The sequence below is a fragment of the Diceros bicornis genome, chromosome X (assembly GCF_020826845.1).
Source record: "Diceros bicornis minor isolate mBicDic1 chromosome X, mDicBic1.mat.cur, whole genome shotgun sequence".
In the NCBI taxonomy this organism is placed as follows: domain Eukaryota; kingdom Metazoa; phylum Chordata; class Mammalia; order Perissodactyla; family Rhinocerotidae; genus Diceros; species Diceros bicornis.
The window spans coordinates 90,686,536-90,708,553 of NC_080781.1; the positions used below are offsets into that span (position 1 = coordinate 90,686,536).

At 33.4% G+C, this 22,018-nt stretch overlaps 1 protein-coding gene across 4 annotated transcripts in view; it reads left to right on the forward strand.

The window, feature by feature from the left end:
* DIAPH2 (diaphanous related formin 2) overlaps window positions 1-22,018 on the forward strand; it is an 836,961-nt gene that overhangs the window by 229,706 nt on the left and 585,237 nt on the right. For all 4 annotated transcript variants that reach the window (XM_058536303.1, XM_058536305.1, XM_058536306.1 and 1 more), the window contains 4 exons: window positions 10,011-10,121; window positions 15,238-15,356; window positions 17,313-17,429; window positions 19,895-20,013. In XM_058536303.1, coding sequence (XP_058392286.1) covers window positions 10,011-10,121; window positions 15,238-15,356; window positions 17,313-17,429; window positions 19,895-20,013 — 466 coding nt within the window. The remainder of the gene's footprint in view (window positions 1-10,010; window positions 10,122-15,237; window positions 15,357-17,312; window positions 17,430-19,894; window positions 20,014-22,018) is intronic.

The window sequence follows — 22,018 nt, forward strand, 5'->3', positions numbered from 1 at the left end:
CAAAATCACACAGCTGTCCAGGGGTACAGCTGTGATTTGAAGCCAGGTCTTTGTGATGACAACATTTGTATGCTGCATTGTCTGACCTTTAAAATGACACCTCTGCCATAGAGTAGTTCACCCCGAACAATGAGATGGGAACGACCTTTGCTAGCCTTCGGGAAGCTGGACTGAATGGAATGATATAGTAGCAAGTTGCTATCAAGTAACATATGGAAGAATCATGGACATCTTGCTAGGTGTTCAAGAAATTGTTGACTACTGATTATAGATGCAAACATATGCAAATCACAATTTGAAATTTCCTATTTCAATGAGCTACAAAAATTAGTAATTTGTTATGTACAGAGCCTATTACTCTCACAAGAATTGAGAAGTGGGTTTGTTTATTTGGACTACTTCATGTGAATGAAAAAATATGTAGAAGTTCAAAAATTTATTCAGAATACAGAATGAAGAACAAAAGTTTAAATCTGTTGTTTAAAAAATATAATTAGTGCTGTATTTTAACAGAATTACTTTTCTATTTCTGTAGTATCCTGAGACTTCTCTAAATGTTATTACAGTCTCAGGAAGTAATTCTGTTAAAATACAGGACTAATTATATTTTTAAATAACAACTATATACCTTCTTTTTCTTTTTTTTTGGATTTCAAAACAGGTTATTAAATTCTCACAGAGCTTTTCTAGCTCATCTTTAAAGTGAAATTTTGTACTGTGATAGAATCTTCATTATCTTCAGTAGTTCAGGAAATAGAAAATAAATCATATGTCTTCGTATGCTCTCACTTCATTGACTTCCCTTCAGCTTAGTAGCACTCTCAAGTCTCCTCCATAGTACAACACCTTTTTTTGATCCTACTTATCCTTCGAACTAGCCTCTCATCTTCCTTTGTCATTTTATAGTCCAAGTGTCTAAAAGAATCACCTATACTTGTTTTCTCTGTTTCCTAAATTAACTTTCACAACTCAGTTTTTTCACAGTTATCAAAAAAGTTGACAGTTTTCCTCTAATTTCAAAATACAATGGACTCTTTCTAATTCTAATCACTTGGCTCTATTGATCACCTCCCTCCTTGAAAATTTTACTGCCTTTGGCTTTCTAGGCACCATTCTTTCCTTGCTCTCTGACTACCTCTAACTGTTCTTTCTCTGTCTTCTTTATATGTTTCTCCTCTTCTAACTTCTTTGGTATTTTGTTCTCTATGTTCTATTCTTGGTCCTCTTCTATTATTATTTTTGTATATACATACATATATGCATATACATGTATACACATACATATATGTACACACATATATATTTCATTTTCATGAACGTTCTCAATTGCTTCTCTAGCTTTAACATCCATCTATGTTCTATTGATTCCCCAGATTTATAAGTCCAGCTCATCTCCCTCTCTGTTTAAATCTACATGTCCAAATGCCTAACTAGATGTCTTATAGACATCATAAAAATAAGAAATAAAAAATAATACTTATAAGTCATGTGCCGATATTCTAGATAATTTATATATGTTACCTCATTTTAAACCTCACAGCAATTACATGAGAGAGATAGTAGTAGTATCCCCATTTTATAGATGAGCAAACCGAGGCTCATAGAGGTTAGATAACTTTCCCAGGGTCACAAAGTGAATGGGAGGCAAAGCCCAGATTAGAGACTAGGGTGTCTGGCTCTAGAGCACAAGCTCTTAACCACTACATGGTACCTCCTCTTATTAAAACTGAGTTCATTCTCTCTTCCCCTTAACCCAGTTCCCCCAAAAAGAATTCTACTCTTCTTCCTGTCTTTCTCATTTTAGATTATAGAGGTATCATCTTCTACCTAATCTTTAATTTTCCTCAAGACTTCATTCTTCTTTATTCCTTGCATCTAATCAATCATCGTCTTATAGCACAGACTATGAATCTATCCCAAGCTCTCTACCCTCACTGCCTTTATCTTCTCCCACCGATATTATTCCAGTAATTTCCTAATTAGTACCCCATACTGATACTTTCTTCCCCTCCAGACAAATGTTCTGTACTGTTGTCAGTTATCCTTAAAAAAATCAATCTAATTCTAACATAGTAGCATTCCTAGAAACCTACGCTCATGATCCATTGTTACCTTGATAAAGGTGAAAACCTAATTGTGATGTATGACCTTCAATGTGGCCCCAACCTAACATTCTAGTCTTTGAGCCTGTCACTTTCCCAAATGTACCATATGTTTTAGCCATACTAACCCTGGTGTTTCTCAGATATTCTGTAGAGTATTAAATGCCCTCAAACATTTTTTCATGCAGAACACTTTACTTGAAATACCAACTGTTCCCCACCCATATCCCTTTCCTCCTAGTACAGTTAAATGAGAGCACAAAGGAAGGCAAATTTAGGTATGTGCTGCATAAGTCTGGGAAGGCTTCAGTGATGAGGTGATGCTTTAACTGGGTCTTGAAGGATAAACAGGAATTTTCCAGGAAATTATCTTTCCTAATAGAGAACCAGTATTACGGTAGGGTGGGAGGCAGAAGGACTTCCACTAGGTAAAAATAGAGGCCAGGGTAGTCTGCTTGTCACTTCACAAAAGAAGACGGAGTGAGGTAATACAACATATAGTTGAAACTAATTTCAACATAGCCTCGCAGGAAAAGCTGGGGTACACTGAACATTAATAATAGCTGTTTATGGAAAGAGAAAGTAGTATGGTTAACCTCCAATGATGTATTACAGAAAGAGCCTCAGTCTTCACACTGCTATTAGTCTGAAAGGTGCCATGTCTTAAAGTATTTCAGGAACTGTGTGCAGAAGTATGTTTTACATGGTTTAATACATTTTAAAAATGTTTTCTAACGTGCTGAAAATAATTTTAAAAATTACTGCATGTTGTAATTAGATATGGTACACAAAAACATAGCAGTAAATATCCACTTGACTGATGTGTAATAGATTCACTTATCCTGACCTCACCTATTTGATAGATTGATCATTTTGGAGTTAACTGAGAACTGAAAAAGAAAGAAAAGAAAAATAAAATAAAACAATCTGAGCTGCCTGTAAAATGTCCCCAAATCCATCAAATAAGCCTCTTGAGGACAAAGACCTTTTGGCCTTTAATCAGAGCCTATTAACTCTTTCTTCCTATGGTGTCTTAACAAGTCCCATTATGTCTTTTCCATCCACAGCAGACTAGAAGCACAGGTTGGGAGGTTGGAAAAGGGCTTATTCCAGACTGGTGCATTGAGATGATCAGGAAGTGACAGCTGACAGACTGAAAGCAAGGGAGAAGGAGATAAAAACACAATAAAAGACTAGAACTTGCATGCAAACATTTTAACATTTGGTTTTATTTAGTTTCAGGGCAAGCAGCCCTACACACCTCAGTGGCTCCTGAGGGCCTCTCTTTGTTACACCATAGCTCACTAACTCTCCTGTTTAATCATGGCCCTGAGTCAGGAAGAAAATAATAAATTATATCTAGGATATTTTGTTTAAGAATGAGGGAATTATATAATTCATTTCAGAAAGAGTTCCATGAGGGCCGGCCCCGTGGCTTAGCGGTTAAGTGCGCACACTCCGCTGCTGGGGGCCCGGGTTCGGATCCCGGGTGCACACCGACACACCGCTTCTCTGGCCATACTGAGGCCGTGTCCCACATACAGCAACTAGAAGGTTGTGCAACTATGACATACAACTATCTACTGGGGCTTTGGGGGAAAAAAATAAATAAATAAATAAAAAATAATAAAGAAAAAAAAGAAAGAGTTCCATGCAAAAACAGATGTTGATGCTTAAATAGACAAACCCTCAGGTATGTGGACTGAATCTTTGTAGTTTGATTTTTTCCACAGAGGTTCTCAAGTGAGATTTTACTTGAAGTGTGCTTAGCTATTAGTGCACTCATACCATCACATATGAGGAAGTAGCTTTGGATAAATCACTTATCATTTGTCAGTAGAGGTACATTTATAATAAAACAAGTCACTGCAGCTTATGAATAAGGAGAAAATTTGGGGAAAGGTAAATGAGTGTGTTAAATATTAAGTGTTGAATGAGAGCCTGGTGTTACTTAGGAAACTTGTTCTATTTATTGACAGTTTTAAGTTTCTACCATTCTCAAAGTAGAATTGATACAATGGGGGGTTGTATAGAGATATTTGTACAGTGTAGTCATTTTTCAAGTACTTAGAAAAATAGCTTCAGACTTGAAGGATGCCTTTTATTTTGAATCTGTTTGAAAGTGGAATCCTTGTCAAATCTATCATTTTCGATAATGGAAGGTCATTAGTGACCTCCGTAATACAAAAAGCCTTAGCATTAATCACAAAGTAGCATAAACCAGGAACATAATAGTTATCTTCGAATCCACTCTTATTCCGTTCACTATTCCGTTCACTATTCCATCAGTCACCAAATCCTACCAGTTCTCCTTCCTTTGTGTTGTACTTCCCTTCCTCAGTATCGTATCCCTCCCCCTCTAACCCTGCTGCCATTTCTTTGTTTCGAAGCATTGTCACATCTCACTATTTCATCATTTCCCTGGACTCTTAAATGTCTTCTACCCTTCATTCTAGCCCCTTTTAAATCATCTTCCACAAAGTTATGCTTCTGAAATGCAATTCTTGGTATATCATTGCTTAAAATCCTATAAAGTCTTTCCATATCCTCTAGGATTCAAGTCTAGTCCTAGTCCACACAAAATAGTCATCATCTCACTGTTGCTTTGTCTCTAACCTCATATTCCACCACTTTTCTATATACTTTGTGGTCCAGTCATACTCTGCTCAGTTTCCTGAACATTTTATGCTGTTTCATCCCTCTACCTCCATACCTTTGTACATGGCTTTGTCGTGCCTGGATTCTTTCTCCATTTCTTGCCTTAATTAACTTGCTCTGTACATTTGTATCTTTCTTGGTTGGTACTTATTTTGACTTACACCATCTCTTTTCCTAACTCCTGCTGGGCTAGGATAAAGAAAGAGTACTTAATAAGGTCAAGTGTGTGACAGTGTCAATAAAATTTCAAAAGTGCAATTTGTCATAGGTAATGGCAATATGGATAATCTGTTTGAGAATGCCCTGGAGTTGGCAATTATTGTACTCCATAGTACTCTGTGAAATGTGATAAAACAGATACATAGATGTTGTATAGTTTTCAAAGCTGGTAAGTTAAAATAAATAAAAGGTTCTAGCATTTAGCATTTTCCAAGTAATTTTGTGAAGATATTTCATCTTTAAATATTTCACCTCTCTATCACTTAGGTAAGAAACTGAATGCAATTTCTTTTTGTAGTGATATATCTCATGCCAATAAAATTTGAACCATTTAATGACTATTCACCCATTGTATTTTGACCATTTTATTGAGGGCAGTTAGGGGTTACAAAGAGAACCCTAAACAAATACCGAGCCTTATCTTTAGAAAGTTTACAAACTATTTTGTAATATTTCACCCTCTACACCACACCCCACACCCCAGAATGAAGACAATAGCATCCTGTGACTAAAGGATGCAGATGATTATTGTAGAAAGAGAATATACTGTTATAGTAAAGGAGGGATCATAATGTGGTGGAAAAACTGATAGTAATTCATGCGTGGCACATATTATTGATATGTATATACTGATAGTATAATTATGCATGGCACAAATTATTGGATGCTTTATCACATGCACAGAGTTGGTGGTTTTTATCTGTACATTTATGCATTTATTCAATAGCTTATATGGATATGTAGAAATCTCCTTATGGTATAAGAAGATCATTTAATAAACATGCAAATACAGAAACCAATTGTTTTCATTGGTTAAAAATCAGAATCGTGGTCCTAGCCTAGCATATTTATTAATAACGGAGACAATTCACTGATTGCCTGTGATTTTTAAATTTAATTCTCATGGAAGCTGTACTTAAAACAAATGAATATGGCCAACCATTTTGAAACTTACAGCCATTATAAAGAAGCTAAGCAACAGAGGGAGTCTGGATAATGGACTTTGTGACATTCAATTCAAGGGCACTTGTTTTCTTTCCTGTACAAGGAAAAATGCTATTCAGCAATGCCAGATTTGTCTATTGTAGTGTGGTAGAAAGAATCTAAGACTAAAAGTCATGAGGCCTGAGTTCTAGTCCAACCTTTGTGGCTTATTATTAGCTGTATAATCTTGGGCAAATCATCTAACCTTTCTAGGTTTTTCGGTATCTTTACCTTTAAATGAATATGTTAGACCCAAGTATTTTATGTGCTTTCTAGCTTTAAAATCCCATAGTTCTTTATTTTCTATCTCTGGAGTTAGATTTTTTTTTTTTGAAAGCAGATTGATTTTACATTGTAAGAGGACAATATAGTTCAATCATACTCTTAAAAATTTATATATGTGGAAGTTGAATATACCAATTTTGAAACTTTCATTATTCAAATAATGAGTTTTGTACTTCTTTGGAGCTTAGGTTTTAGAGATTAGGCCAGAAGCCTTTGAAAATCTCCAGTGTAGTGCTGTCCAATCAAAGTTTCTGCAGTGTCCTACATCTGTACTGTCCGATGTGGTAGCCACTAGCCACATGTTGCTGTTGAACACTTGAACTGTGGCTAATGAGACTGAGCAACTGGATTTTTAATTTTATTTAATTGTAATTAAGTTAAATTTAAATTGTGATAGTGGCTCCATATTGAGCAGCACAGCTGTAGTGTATATGTGTGTGTATGTGTGTGTGTATGTAGTTGCATGCACGTGTATGCTGAGTAAGGAGTGGGATGGCAGGAAGTAAAGGAGAGTGAGAGACCATTATTTTAGATGATGAGGTACTCCCCATACTTCACTGTTCAGGATATATATAAAGTTGAATGTAATACATTCCAGGAACCATTTTCTACCTTTCCTTTTTTTTTTTTTTTTTTTGCATTCCATTATTTTTTTTTTATTGAGTATATTTGGTACATAAGATAACCACTTTATATTCTAGACTACATATTGTTAAAATAATTGTGTGTTTTTCTAATTAACCTGTATGGTTTCAAAGCTAGATATCCCCAGTATATTAAACATGATTCACTAGTTAAACTTTATCATCTTCCCCATCCTTAAAATCCTTTGTTATGTGAATCTATGAATGGGGTTTATGAGGTGTCTGTAATGTGCTGGAAAATGTTCTATATTGGAGTAAAGTAATATGGTTTGGAAACATGAGTTTCCTCCTTGCTGTGTGACCTTGTATATGTTATTTATCTCCTTTGAGCCTCAGCTTCATCATCTGTGAAATAAGGATAATAGTAACACTTACCTTGTGTGGTTTTTATGATGAGATTAGGTGGTGAATTATGTAAAACACCTAATATTGTCTGAGCTAATAATAATAAAAATAATGCTGATGATAATAGTTTGGGGTTTTGTATTTAGCTATGAATTCAGAATCCATACAATGGATATTTCATATTTATAATTAAGTAATAACATATTCTGCCCTTTAAACTAATTACATTTTTAAAATTTAATTTTGTATTTGTAAATAGTGACCATTATTTGGGTTTTGGATTGATTTTGTTCCTGTCCTCTGAAAAGGGCCGTAATTGTGTAGTAGTATAAAGGAATGGAGATAAGATGACTTTTTTGTTCTCTACCTTCATATAATATAAATATTTGTATAAAAGACCATTGCTTTAGCAGATTATATTAGAAAATAACATGAGGGCTGGCCCGGTGGCTTAGCGGTTAAGTGCGCACGCTCCGCTACTGGCGGCCCGGGTTCGGATCCCCGGGCGCGCACCAACGCACCGCTTCTCCGGCCATGCTGAGGCTGCGTCCCACGTACAGCAACTGGAAGGATGTGCAACTATGACGTACAACTATCTACTGGGGCTTTGGGAGAAAAATAAAGGAGGAGGGTTGGCAATAGATTAAAAAAAAAAAGAAAATAACATGATAGTATGACTATTCATCTTATGTTATTTTTAATTAATTAGATATCTATTGGAACTTGATAAACAATAAATAGTACCTTGATAAACTAGTGCTGTTACCTGTTTGAAACTACTGACTTCAAAGTGTCTCCTAATTATTTTATATTATAGTCAATGGATGCAACTTTTTTTTTTAGTATTCAGTTATTTATTCATACATTATATGTAAAGTGAGTATTTAATAGCATTGCAACATTTATCATATTAAATGTGAAATTATTTTGATATACATTTATTAATTTTATTTTTATTATCTCCTGATCTAAATACTTTTGTTTATATAAAGGTACAATTCCAAGACTCATTAACTTCTTTCTTATGGAAATGTTCTCTTTACTTGTAGGGTAGTAATACAAGCCGTTAAGCTAGAATTTCTTCTGGCAAAAACAATCCTAGCAGATGGCAACTTTTCTCTCTATTAATTTTGGATTGGACATGTACTTTGGCTTGTTCGGTCATGTCATAGTTGTAACATAACAAGGATCATTCAAGCAAATACAATGATAATATAGCTGTGGACATGTACAGTATGCAAATTTATATCCCCAGTCTATTGAAATTATATCCTTACACCTTTTCTTAATGTAAATAGGAAGGTTAAGTAATCCCTTAAGGTGTAAGTGTCATAGTAACTTACCTGATGAGTGTTTTAAGGTAGTGCCCAGCCTATGGCAAATATTAAGTCAGTTATCTTAAGTGTTTTAGCTTGACATTTGAGCATTCGTAGGAATTGGACTACATTGTTCACTTATCATTTAGATATCTAGTAATGTTAGAAACAACCTCAATTATCTCTTTAAAGCATGCAACTTTTTGATTTGTGAGTCTGGTTGTGAGGTAGATCGGCTAATCTCCCCCCAAAACTTCTTAAATGCATAAGATACAGATGCAAAAATAAAAGAATAAACCTGTTAGTCTTTTCTCTCTATCTTGAAAAAAGTAACTCTGTTATAATAACAGGCCTGGTGTGTTAAGTCAAAATACGTTTGAAATATTTTCCTTTTGCTAATGTGTTATTCCCATACTAACTATTGATTTATTTGCATCCCCTTCTATATATACTTTAATATCTTTACTCAATATGGTGTTTTTCAGGAGTCTCCTTGTAGTCAGCTCTTTGAACACTCTACTATTCTTTGCATACTTTAAAAACCATCAATTTGAATGCACAGCTCTTCACTTAAACTATTAGCCAGTTGCCTTAGACTTGAGCAGCATTTTTCAAAAGTGCTATTCAAGAATAATGTATGGAACACCTGGCAATTAGTATTTTGTAGAGTCCCTTCTAGCTTGCAATTACCAGAAAATAAGTCCCTTTTTATAATAGAGAACCTCAATATCAGAAGGTAAGAGAAGCGAAACCCATTTTCCAGTGTCAGTATAATTAATGAATCACCGTCGCTTGAAAACAAGCCCTTATATTTACTTTATCATGCAATTCACATTAGTATTGGTGTCACAGTGCCTTCTAGTTGATCTTAATTCCTTGCATTCATTTTTTATACATAGTAAATTAATTCATCTTAATCATATATTTTAATACTCTATATTTTGTGTGAATCCATCCCAGTAATAGGATGGAGAGAGTATGAATCAATGTAATAGTTTCTCCAAGTTATCACTGTTTGCTGTTTAATGTCAGGGTACTTTTATAACTTTATTTGATTTATTTTAGAAAAGTGTTTATAACCATATAGAATTGAGGCCAAGTGTACTCTGAGGACAGCTGGATATGAAACATGATCTTTTTAAAGGGCTCTATATGCATACTTTTGGAACTTTGAGTTTCTCAGAGAGATTTTAATATTCCTTCATATTGTTTAACAAAACACAGCACTACTTGACCATCGTCATATCTTCATTAGAATTATTCTGGACGTTTGAAACTTTATTGTTAATTTTGTTGTTTATATTGCAAAGTCATAATCATCCTTATACTTGAATAAATATTTCCATTTATTTTATGATATATATGTATGCCTTTAATGAGTTGAAAAATAATTATCTGAATGCATTAAGTAAATATTTCCTTAATATTTTTTAACCAAGTTTGCTTTCTAATTGCAGGTGGCCTGCATGCAGTTTATAAATGCCCTGGTCACTTCTCCTTATGAGCTTGATTTTCGAATACATTTAAGGAATGAATTCCTTCGTTCAGGACTGAAAACAATGTTACCAGTAAGTTGAATGTACACATTTATTATGCTGATGAACTTTAACATTTTTCTCTCTTTAGCAAAAAGTACTTGCAGCAGAGTAAATAACTGTGCCTTACTATTTTCTTTTGTAAGCTTTTTTATACTGCATTAATATCAGTCTCTATATACAACTGATGATTCAGAATTCAGCTAGTGATGTGTCCAGAAGTGATGTGTTTTTTTGTCTTCTTGATGTTGAAAGGGAATTTCTTTTCTTTGAATTTGAATAGTGAGAACGTAAAAGACTACTGTTTTTCTTCAGATTCAATTTTAATTTAAAAATTTTTCTTTCCTCTTGATAACTTTGATTTTATTTATAGTCAGCATAAGTATGTATGGAATTTTGATTAGTATATTCTAGACACATTACTTAAATGTAACAAGAAATGGTATTCTTGTTACAATGCTGTAGGAATGTTTCTAAAGAAAAACAATTTCATTTGTTAAATGGAATGTCAATATTTGCTCTAATTATGATACTGTTAAAAAACATTTTTGAAATAACTTTATAGGCTTGCTCTGAGATAAATGAGCACATTTATTTTATAAATACAAATGCAACTGCTGTGACTTTATATTTTATTTTAGAATGTTAACTGAAGGGTATGACATTGTTAAAGGAGATAAGTAAAATCTCACCCATCTCTTCATTTAAGCTCCCCAGACCACATTTCAGAAACAAGAAGTAAGAGTAAGGGAGGAAAAACAAAAGGACTGAGCAAAGAAAAAAACAAAACAAAAGAAATGTCAGTGAGCATGTATATAGGACTTAGGGTTTTAGAAATACCAAAATCAGGGAAATATTCTGGTGAGGAACGAGTGTGTAGCATGCATCTGTAGCTTGTGTTCTGATAGTCTTAACTGAAAGTAGTTGAAACTCATCATCATCAAATGTACAATTGGATCTGTTGAAACCCATTTGAATAAGACGTATGATTGGGTCTATCTGGTTTTAGAAATTTCTATGTCAATTCCACTTTGAATGGTTCTTTAATTCATGATTTTAAAAACCAAGGAATTGGTTGCAGTGAATCAAAGCAACATTTTAAGTGACTCATATAGAGGTTCAATATGCAGTTAACTTAGGCACATTCACTAGTGTAACACATTTATTCTTGTTTTGTCACAGATCTTTCCTCATGAAAAGTCTGTGGCTTTATGTGCTAGAGATGATGTCATAGTCTTGACTCTAGTTTGCTTTTGAGTTGCCTGCTTATTGGTTTCCATGCTTGTCCTTACTGGGCTGGTCCTCTGTTTCTGGGAGAGTAATAATGTCTTTGGACACTTACTGGCTACAGGGGCTCCTTAGCATCCTCTGCTTATTTACTAATATGCCATGCTTCTGCCTTACTTGTTGCTATTACTCTTCCGTCTTTCATTTCCCTGTTTTATTTCTAATTGAACGTTCATTTCTGCCTTATACTATTGACTGGCTGGTCAGGAAAACCGTGACTCTTATTTTAATTTAAGTCCTCTTCGGAAAGAGTATTATGGTATCTCTTGTCATTACCTTTTGCGCTTTTGTCTGGGTGTATTAATCTCTGTTGGGTTCAGTGGTCTCATGGTGTGTTATCCATTTGGTTATAGTGACAGCTAAGATTTTGCATCAGTATTTCTAAGCTACACTTACACATTGGTCCTATAGCCATATGTAAAGCCTCTTGTTGCAACATGTAGTTCTTAATATATGTATTCTTAATATATGCTTACGGTTAGATTTTTCTGTAACTATCACATCTCTTCAATATACCCTGCTTCTCAGATCTCAGTGATTCCTCAGCAAGAGAGGAGTAGGGAGTGTCGTGTTTCTGCCTCCTAAAATTTTGAAGTAGCACCTACAAAGATTCTCAATTTCTTTTTTTTTTTTATCTCTAAGACAATGGAGCGAAATATGGCTAAATATGCCTCTGGTTCCCATCCAAGAGGTTGGGCATGTCCCCCTGAAGAGAGACTGTCAAAATCTTATTGGGAGTGGGGAAGAGATGTTTGGTTTGAAAAAAAAAATTCCTCCCCAGGTATTTCTGATATACAAGATGAGAAACACAATCTAGGTAGATGGACCATGAGAAGATTAGAGATCCCTTCTTTTATACCATAGATTTCACTACTGTTGTTGTCGTTCTCGTAGTTTCATTATCATAATTTGGAGCAAAGGCCGGAATAATCGTGTTTTAATGTATGCTAGATGTACTCACGTGTCAATACTATCTTATTAATTCGCTCTCTTATTTACTAAATATTTAAATTTATACTACTAGAATTAATAGTAACATTACACGTCTTTTACACATGTACTGAAGCTTAATAATATATTCATAGATGAGTCGTTAAAATCCTTTTTTCCTATTTATTCTTATTTTATGCAGTGTTCTAACAAGAGGAGCTCCTTAATTTTCTAGAATATAGCATATTCAAAGCAGCAAATTAGATGTGGCCAGAGCTAATTTTAATAGTTGGTATATGGATCAAAAACTATACCTATCTGGAATCATTAAGTGTTAGGGAAGAATAATTCTTAGTATTTCAATAACCCTTGAGACCATCGTAATATTATAGTAGAGTCAAACTTGTTTTTATATAATTATCAGAATCCTTAAGACAAGGACAATTATTTTAACTATATTCTGTAAAAATTTAGTTTCAAAATTCTACCTGTATCTATGGATTAATTTATCCATGGTGTTTGAAGGGAGTTTATATTTCATTTATATGGAAAATTCATTTTTCATACATTTGTTTTAATAATTTGGGACAAATGAGTTGTTACATACTATATAGTGATTTTTAAAATAGTATTTGCTCTGTAGTTAACTTACGTTGATTTCGTGTAAAGTTTTCTCCATCTACTTTTTATTTAGTTAAATAAATTAAGAAAATATTAGGTAAATCAGATATGTGAAGAAACAAGATAGTAAGAAATTGTGTCTGCAGGCAGCAGACTTTCTTAATCTCTTTTAAAAGACTGACAAACCTTTTATTATTTTGAAGACTCAATTTTGATTGCGTGACTAGTAATCAGTCATGTACTTGGTAATGGACTTTTGATTTCTTTTGAAGTATACTACATTATAGAGACTTAATTATATTTAAGTTTTAGAGACTCTGCCAAAAATGTTCATCTATACAGCAAGTCTGTTTAAACAATAACTGAAACATATTTACAACATTTCACATAATAATAGCATAATTCAGTAATTTTTTTATATTCTACATTTTTAAATATAAACTTTTAGTGATTCATTTCCATTTTCTTTTTTAAGATATCACTCACATGTGTGCTATATAAAAACTTTATTCATTAAATGTTTATTTTATCAAGAATTTATGGATATATCTTTCAAGGTTTGACATTTGACTGAAAGGAAGTTATATATATGTGTGTGTGTGTGTGTGTATATATGCATACGTATTTGTTTTAATGGAGTGTTATTAATAATACTTACAAGATATTGCAATTATACCTCTATAATTTTATATTGTGCTGTATATATTCACATACTATATGTAGTATAAATAATGTGTTCTAATTGAAAACTAAATTAAACATTTAATTAGTTTTTTTCACTGAAAATATTTTAATCATGCAGATTGATTCCATGTTTTATAAAGTTCTGATGCTAATTAAATGATAGTATGTAACTTAGATTTTTCTGTTTTTCAAACATATTTGAATATGTTCAAGTTTTATAGTGAACATCTAAGAAATAATTTATTGTGACATAGAATAAGGAAAAATCCATATTCTAAAATATATTAAAGGTTGTTTCTGCAATGATCAGCATATTGGGTGTGTCTGGCTTCTGGTCTTTTCTGAATAGAGTTCAGAAATCACCTGATAGTGTGACCCACCAACGTTAGATAATTTTTTTGCATTCCGATAAATTTCTTCACTCCCCTTCAAAGTGGAAAACTAGACCTAAAGCGAGTTATTAGTGAAGAGGAAACTAAGTATAAATACATTTATTTGCTATATATTTTATATGAAATTACATAGAAACCTATTAGTAAGTATTTTTGTATATTCTGTAGGTAAATTTTCCGTAAATTATTATGTATGTGAATGCTAGAAAAAGAACGTCTAGAAAATGCATCAATTTGTGTTTGGCTTCAGTAATAGACATTACATCTCCATTTATAATTGTTCTATTGAATAAAAATAGAAGCGAGAAATGCATCCTATTTTGCTTTATCGACCTAATTTGAAGTACACCATGCTTGCATTTCCTTTTAGAGTTCAAGCTCAGCTCTGAACATCCTAGTCCCACTTTTGGTATCACCCTTGAGCGTCCACAGTTGTGATTACCGATTTGGGTTTTGAAAGCTGCAACTTAATGGACACATATTAAAAGATATTCCAGGTGATATATATTAAGCCCAACAATCTCTAGTGTGGCATGCTTCCAAAGATTTTGTTTATACTATTATTTTGAAAATTATCAGAGGTTTGTAATGCATGTGCTTATAATGTATTACAAAAACAAGTCTTTGATGCCCAAGTTGGTATTTTGTGATTAGGTTAAGCAAAAATGAAAGGTGGGGGAGGAGGCTAGACATGCAGCTTGAGAAAAAGTCCTGACACCTTTTTGCTTGAAAATCACAAAATATCATTTAAAATAAATTTGTTTGTACAACTTTTTCCGCCATACTTGGGACTGTTGTGCTTGAATATATCCTCGCATTTGTTCTTCATTAATACAGTTGATCTCTATTTGCATTTTTTGCCAGAGGCATATGTGAATGTTCTAACTGCATGAGTTCTTTTGCGATCTTTGATTAGTGTGTTTAGTCAAAACGACAGCATTTAATTTGGGTTGTTAGCAATTAGTTTTTTTCTGTTGTAAAAGTGATCGTTAATTTTTTAATGTGAATAATCAAAATCTGGGGCATGAAAAGAAAAGGCAATGAATGCAATGAGGTCTTTTATTTTAAAATAGAAAAACATAGTACATTTACTTTCTTTCAGGAAACCAAGCGCCTGGTCAATATTTGAAATTGGTTCTGTGTATGTAAATGAATAATAGTGTCTGGCCTTTATTACCAAAGTATGGTATTGTCAAACTGTTATTTGTCTGTTAAGTTTTATGTTTATATATTAGGATCTAAAGGAAAAAGAGAACGATGAGCTTGATATTCAGTTGAAAGTATTTGATGAGAACAAAGAAGACGACCTAACTGAGTTATCACACCGTCTCAATGACATTCGAGCAGAAATGGAATATCCTTTTGGCAAACCACAAAAATCATTTTGCATGTATTGTGAAAAAGGCATTTGTGGGTGATTTTGTGGACCGTTATTAGAATTCTTGTCTGCCAGCCCAATTCATATCCATTTATTTATATTAGACCCTCACTCTGATGCTGTCCTTGAGATTCATGTTGAGGAATTGTCAGACTGTCCTGATGATTTACACAGACTATATTGAAATCTGCACAACGGCTTGCTGTATTATAGGTATGCTCTGCTCAATGGTCTTGAATAGACAAGAGCCTAAGGCAATATGCCTCACGGATAAGGATTTTTGGGGAAAAGTTCACTGAGTTCACATGTGACTATAGGTAATATACTTTTTCAGCTTATTAAATGGTACCTCAATGGTTTAGAGATATAATTCAATTCAAATAAATGTCTTATTCTCATTCCAAATAGTCTGTTTCCTTCTTGAAAAAAAATGTTTGAATGTGGTAGTATCTGACTATAAAACAAGGCTGTGTAGTGGAAGCATTTGAGTCAAATACAACTAGCATGTAATCTTCCTATGGCAATGATTTTATACGAAATGATTTTAGATCTACAAGATGGTTGTGATAGCGTTGCTGGCCATTTGTTTCACATCCATTAAATTTCTTACTTATGGATTCTGAGGAAATTGGGAAATACTTCAGAACCAAAATGACCTTTGAGCTGTACTTTTCCTCTATGATGTCTTCTTTCCTCTCCCCCGACCCTGCAAAAAAGCTGGAAGTAACATTCCCCTCTTTGAAACTCCAACAATATTTTGTTTGTATCTGTCTTATTTGTGTATACTTCTATGCCCCTATGAGATTGAGGGCAGAAATGTTATATTTCACCGTTTCCCACCAATGCTGCTATTGAAGTATCTTATACATAAGTATTGGATAAGTGCAATGAAGAACAATTTCATTATTATAAGGGATAATTTTTTGTAATTTCTTATCCATCGTTAGTGACTGAAGTCTACAGTGGTTTACATAATATTAAATGCCTTTTATATCAATTAATAAATATCTTGGTTTCTTGCTTTCTATAGATTTCTCTTATAATCAGACTTTCACCATAAAGCTATTTTTGGATCCATTCTGTAGCCATTTAAAGGACCTTTTGAGACTTGAACACAACACTCTTACATGGGCTCTAAGAAGTAATCCATCATATACTTAATTCTCCTTCAGAGAAAATGTTGACATTCACGTTATTTTTTAAATGTTGGATTACATCTCCTCTTCTACCTTTCTTTTACATTGATTTTCCAGGTCCTCACTTTTATTGGAAAAGTGAATCCATTTTTGAAATCTGTTTTCTAGTTTACTAAAAACATTTAAACTTCTTCTACTCTTTATATATCCTAAGAAAAAGATGTTTCAAGTTCCATTGTCTTTACTCTCCATCTTTTATCAAATGAAATACAAATGAATACAAACAATAATTTCAGTTTTAGTAAGTATTTCATCTGTATAAAATAAAAGTGGTTTTGTGATTTTTTAGCAGTCCACAAAATGCTCGTTTGCCTTCTATCTTATGTGGCAGTGAAAATAGAGGAGTAATAGCTTGCGTGAATGATAATAGGTCCTCTGTCACAACCACAGGAAGATCAAGAGAAAACCATTTTCATTAATGACTTTGCTGTTCCAATGGTACTAGCTATAATCTGGAATTTAAAAATATAATGAATAACTTATCATTTAAGGTTTTGATGGTTAAATGATCTTGGAAATACTCTTTAAGTCTCTTTGTCTCATTAAAAGATTAAAGTGATTCCATAAATTAAATTTCTTTATGGAAATGTTTAAATACTGAATCATGGAGTTGAAGGTTTAGAAACAGTAATGGAAACAAAATGATATGTCAGTGTTTTAAAAAATGAAGCTGCTTTTGTTATGAATGAAACTTTTATCAAGAATCTTTGATTTTTTTCCTTTACTTACTTTCCACTGATATGAATGAAGTGTACCATCTTCTGTATAATATGTTGAAGGACACTGCTGCTGAAAATTACTTATTATCCATTCTACAACATTTTTTGCTCATCAGAAATGATTATTATATCAGGTAAGATGTAGTTCTGAGAGTACTATTTGTGTAATTTGAATTAGATATTAAAGGAAAGTTAACACTGTAGTGGGGCCTAGGCAATACATGCATATATACATACCTAGAGTATAAGTTTGACGATTTTAGGTAACATTTTTTAAAAGATGTTAATTTATTTTTAAATGGCCAGAAGAATCTATTTATAAAATGGGGAACTTCAGCGATAGGACTTTTAATAACAATGAACCCAACAGGCTTTACTGACTCCGTGATGAATTTTCTTTGCTAGATAATGGTAGCACAGAGTAAGCACTGAAGAGTCTATGGTAGAACTTTTAAGTTCTTGTACATTTAAATAAGTAAGGTTTTATTGTTATTTCTCTTTTATAGTATTTATCTAGTAATAGATATGATCTTATCTAAGAAAATAATGATGATAATATATCAGCTTTATATTCAGTAATGTAATTCTTCAAAATAAAGGAGTATGACAATAATCCATAAAGTTAGAAGTTTTAGAGTCTAATAACTGGGAATATATCTGAAAACCAGAAAGTTAGAGGAAGGTTTCTGAGTGACTGAAATTATTCATAAGCTGGTAACCATGATCTTATATTTAACTGTTCAACAGGCTCTTAGTTGTTCTTCATATTTTATTATGCATGAAATTCTGGCAGCCTAGGTTCTCTGATTTCTCAAAACTTGCTTGATTAGGGGCCGGCCTGGTGGTGTAGTGGTTAAGTTTACACACACTGCTTTGGTGGCCCGGGGTTCGTGGGTTCGGATCCCAGGCGGGGACCTACACACTGCTCATCAAGCCATCCTGTGGCAACATACCACATACAAAATAGAGGACGATTGGCACAGATGTTAGGTCAGGGACAATCTTCCTCAATCAAATAGAGGAAGATTGGCAACAGATATTAGCGCAGGGCCAATCTTTCTCATCAAAAAAAAAAAAAAAAAACCTTGTTTGATTAAAGGGAAAAGGAAGGCTACGATGGGGTCAGGTACAGTCCCAAGAAAAATACAGTTCTAAAGTCACTTAGACAACTATTATAGTTCAGACCAGTACAGTAACTGATGGGTATCATGATGTTACAGAGACATAAAAATGTGTTGAAAATATTAAATTATATGCTGTCTTTTTAAGCAGGAAAGATAGTAATGGCTTTAAAATGATTGTTGTTTTCTAAAATAAGTTCTGACAATTAAAGGGCTACTGTGCTCACTGGTATGCAGTTACCATAGGGAAATAATTTGTGTGAAATCCTCCATTTCTCGGTAACTTGGAATAAATGAGAAGTTGCTCTAATATGACATCGTTTTCATCCTGAGAACATCCATGGGAGATAGATGTGTGATAAGCACTTTTATTCTACTTAGGGATAATTAACCTGGGCTCAAAGAGAGCAATTGTGTTTTTCTTGTTTACCCAAAGAGCCGTTGACTGGACTCATTATAATCCAATATTATTTACCCTAGACCTGATGATGACTTGAAAAAGCCTCAGATGTATAATATATATTACTATTTGTTCTTATTCTTGGGGACAGCCCCATGACAAAAGACATATAAAAGCGATTAGAATCTGTTTGACTTCATTTGCAAACTTTTAGTAGGTTGGCTAGTTATCAGCACACTAATTTTAGTGATGTTTATGTCATAATTTGTCTATAGTAGTATTTCTTTCTGATTTTTCTCTGTTGAATTTATTAGCCACTGATCAATACCAAATTTTCCCCAAATTTTAGTGCAAAAATAACATTTTAAAAAATTTGAAGTATGCAAGTGGTCATTTTTAAGGCCAGAATTGCTTTGATAGATTGCAGAATTAGAATTTGTTTTAAAATCTTTGACATTTTGAACAAATTGAGGCTATAGCTGTGCATATTAAGTGTGTATGCTTCTATAAAATGGATCTTTTATATATATATAACGTGCATAAATAGATCTTTGGAATGGTCTACAACATAAGTGGCTCAGTCCAGTTTTGTAAGCTGTTATAATTATCTTGAGTAAAGGTGTTGTTGTAAATTCAACACATTGCTTGCCACCTAATGCCAAGATACTCATCCCTTATTGAAATTAAGAACTTGTAGAGGCCTAGAACCATTTCTGTATGCATGGATGTAGGACTAACAGGTCATTTGTTTTCATTAACTTTAGGAACAATAGCTCGAGTAAGTAGATAACGTTGATAAGTATCTGTGAACACAAGCGTGATTCCCTGAAAACTAGAGTATTAAGTCATTAAGTGTTCACAGTTGATTGCATCACAATGGGTTTTGCAGTATAACGTCCAGACCACCTTTAAGCTTAGACATATTTCTCCCAAGGGAGTATAATGGCTAGAAAGAGTTCTTTTTTTTTTGTTTACCAGCACTAGAAAAAGACTTAGTTCTTTTATCATGCTGAATCACTTCTTAGGAAAATTGGTTTGTATAAGTACAAAAGGTATTCAAGAATCCTTTCTCTTTCAGGCCACAGTATTACAAAATAATTGAGGAGTGTGTTTCACAGATAGTGCTGCACTGCAGTGGTATGGACCCAGATTTCAAGTATAGGCAAAGATTAGACGTTGACTTCACTCATCTGATAGGTATGTAATACAGTCCTCAGTGTGCATTGATTGTTTTACTCTTTTCTGTGTAATAGGCACTTTTTAAAGCTAGGTCTGTCACTGAACTTCCTTTAATATCTGGTAAATCATTGTGTCCATGGATAATCGCTATAATTGTTAATTATGATGATCATGAGAGTTCTGCCTGTGTAATTGGAAATATTAACCTATTTGATAAGTTTCAACACTCTTGAATTCAGTTTAAAATCAATGTCCCGCACAAAAAATTATATTATTATAGACACGTGTCTTGTTTTTTAGAAACATGACTCTGAAATCCTTTGATTCAGTTTATACTGGCACCTTAGTGGTTTTGTAGAAATCACATGTACAATAGAGTCTAATTAGTACTATAGCTATGGTTAGTGTTCCAGTTTGAGAAAAGAAATACAGGCTTATTTCAGTAACTTAAGATCTTTTAATTTTGTCAAAGTAGATCCATTTATATTTTCATAGACCTTAGAGCTAGGAAAGAATTTGAGATGATCATGTTCATCTGCTTGAAATTGCTGAGAAGATGACCTTATATCATCCTAGACTGGTAGTTAGCTACACTTTCTGGAACAATGTCTGAAGGATGATGTGAAACCTCTCTTGTGAAATATACTATGCTATATGACTTTATAGTTAAGCAATTTTATTTATACCTAATTGAAATCACTCTTGCTAAGATTAAAGCATGAACTCATTTGTCTTATCTTTAAAGGAAGAAAACAACAGCTGTTGAATACCAATTATGTATTATTCTTCGCTCCATAGCACAGGGAAGACTCACAGTAATATTCAAAGATGAATTCCTTATTATTTATTATGTATTATTCTTTTCTGATTTTAAAACTAATGCTCACTTATTCTAAGCAATCTAGAGACTTATGTAAGTGAGAAAATAAACCACCAATCTCACTTTTTGAGCTCAGTTCATTTCACCACCATTACTTACTTTGCAGCTCAGTACATTTTCTTATATCTCTCTTTTTATCTGTCTATCTATCTATCTATCTGTCTGTCTGTCTGTCTATCTTCTCTATCTAGCTATCTGCTGACTTTTCATAGAGCTTTATATTATGAGAATTGTTCCATGTTAACCTTCAAAATATGACTTCAAATGTCTGTATAATATTCCATTTTGTAGAATATCATAATCATCTTGACTAGTCCTTTCTTATTGTACATCTAGATTGTTTTTGGTTTTTCACAAGTATAAATAAATTTGCTGTGAACTTTCTTTGTATAAATGTTTGTCGTCTTCTCCATATTTCCTTAAGATCGATTCCTATAAATGGGAGCATGAACTTTGAAAGGCCGAGTGCTTTTCAGAAAGCTTGAGCCAATTTCCCTTCCCCCAGCAGGTGATGTGACTGCTGGCCTCACTGCATATTTTTCACTGAGCTTGTTATTTCATATTTTGTTCAGAGAGTTATAAAGGACTATTTTCACATATTTGTATTGGCTTATAATCTATTATGGACCATAGTTGGCACACATAATCTACTGTTGATTTTGGCTAGCTTGTTCAATGTTCAGCAGACATTTGTTTTGTGTACCGTGTGCCAGGTGCTTATGATTGTGGACTGTGAATCAAGAGCATTGGGATGGGGATAGATGAAGGGATGAGGTGAGAGCGGATAGTCAGCATCAAAAACCCACGATGACCTCAGCCTTGTGTCATCTCTGTGATTGTGAACAAGTCTTTTAACTTCTCTAGGCTTCACTTTCCTCAACTCTAAATTCACAGAAGTCACATATGTGTGTGCTTCTTAATATTTTATGGTCAGAAAGCCTTTTTCAGTAGCTGATGAATGCTCTGGAACTTTCATTAGAACACATACACACACATATGCATACACACAAAAATTAGCAGGTGCTTCAAGAATTTCTAGGAAATCTATGGATCTCTATTTTAAGATCACCTAGATTTGAGGAGCATAAAGTCTTTTCTGATTTCACAGATTTGTAAGTCTAGTATTTTCCATAAATCCAACGT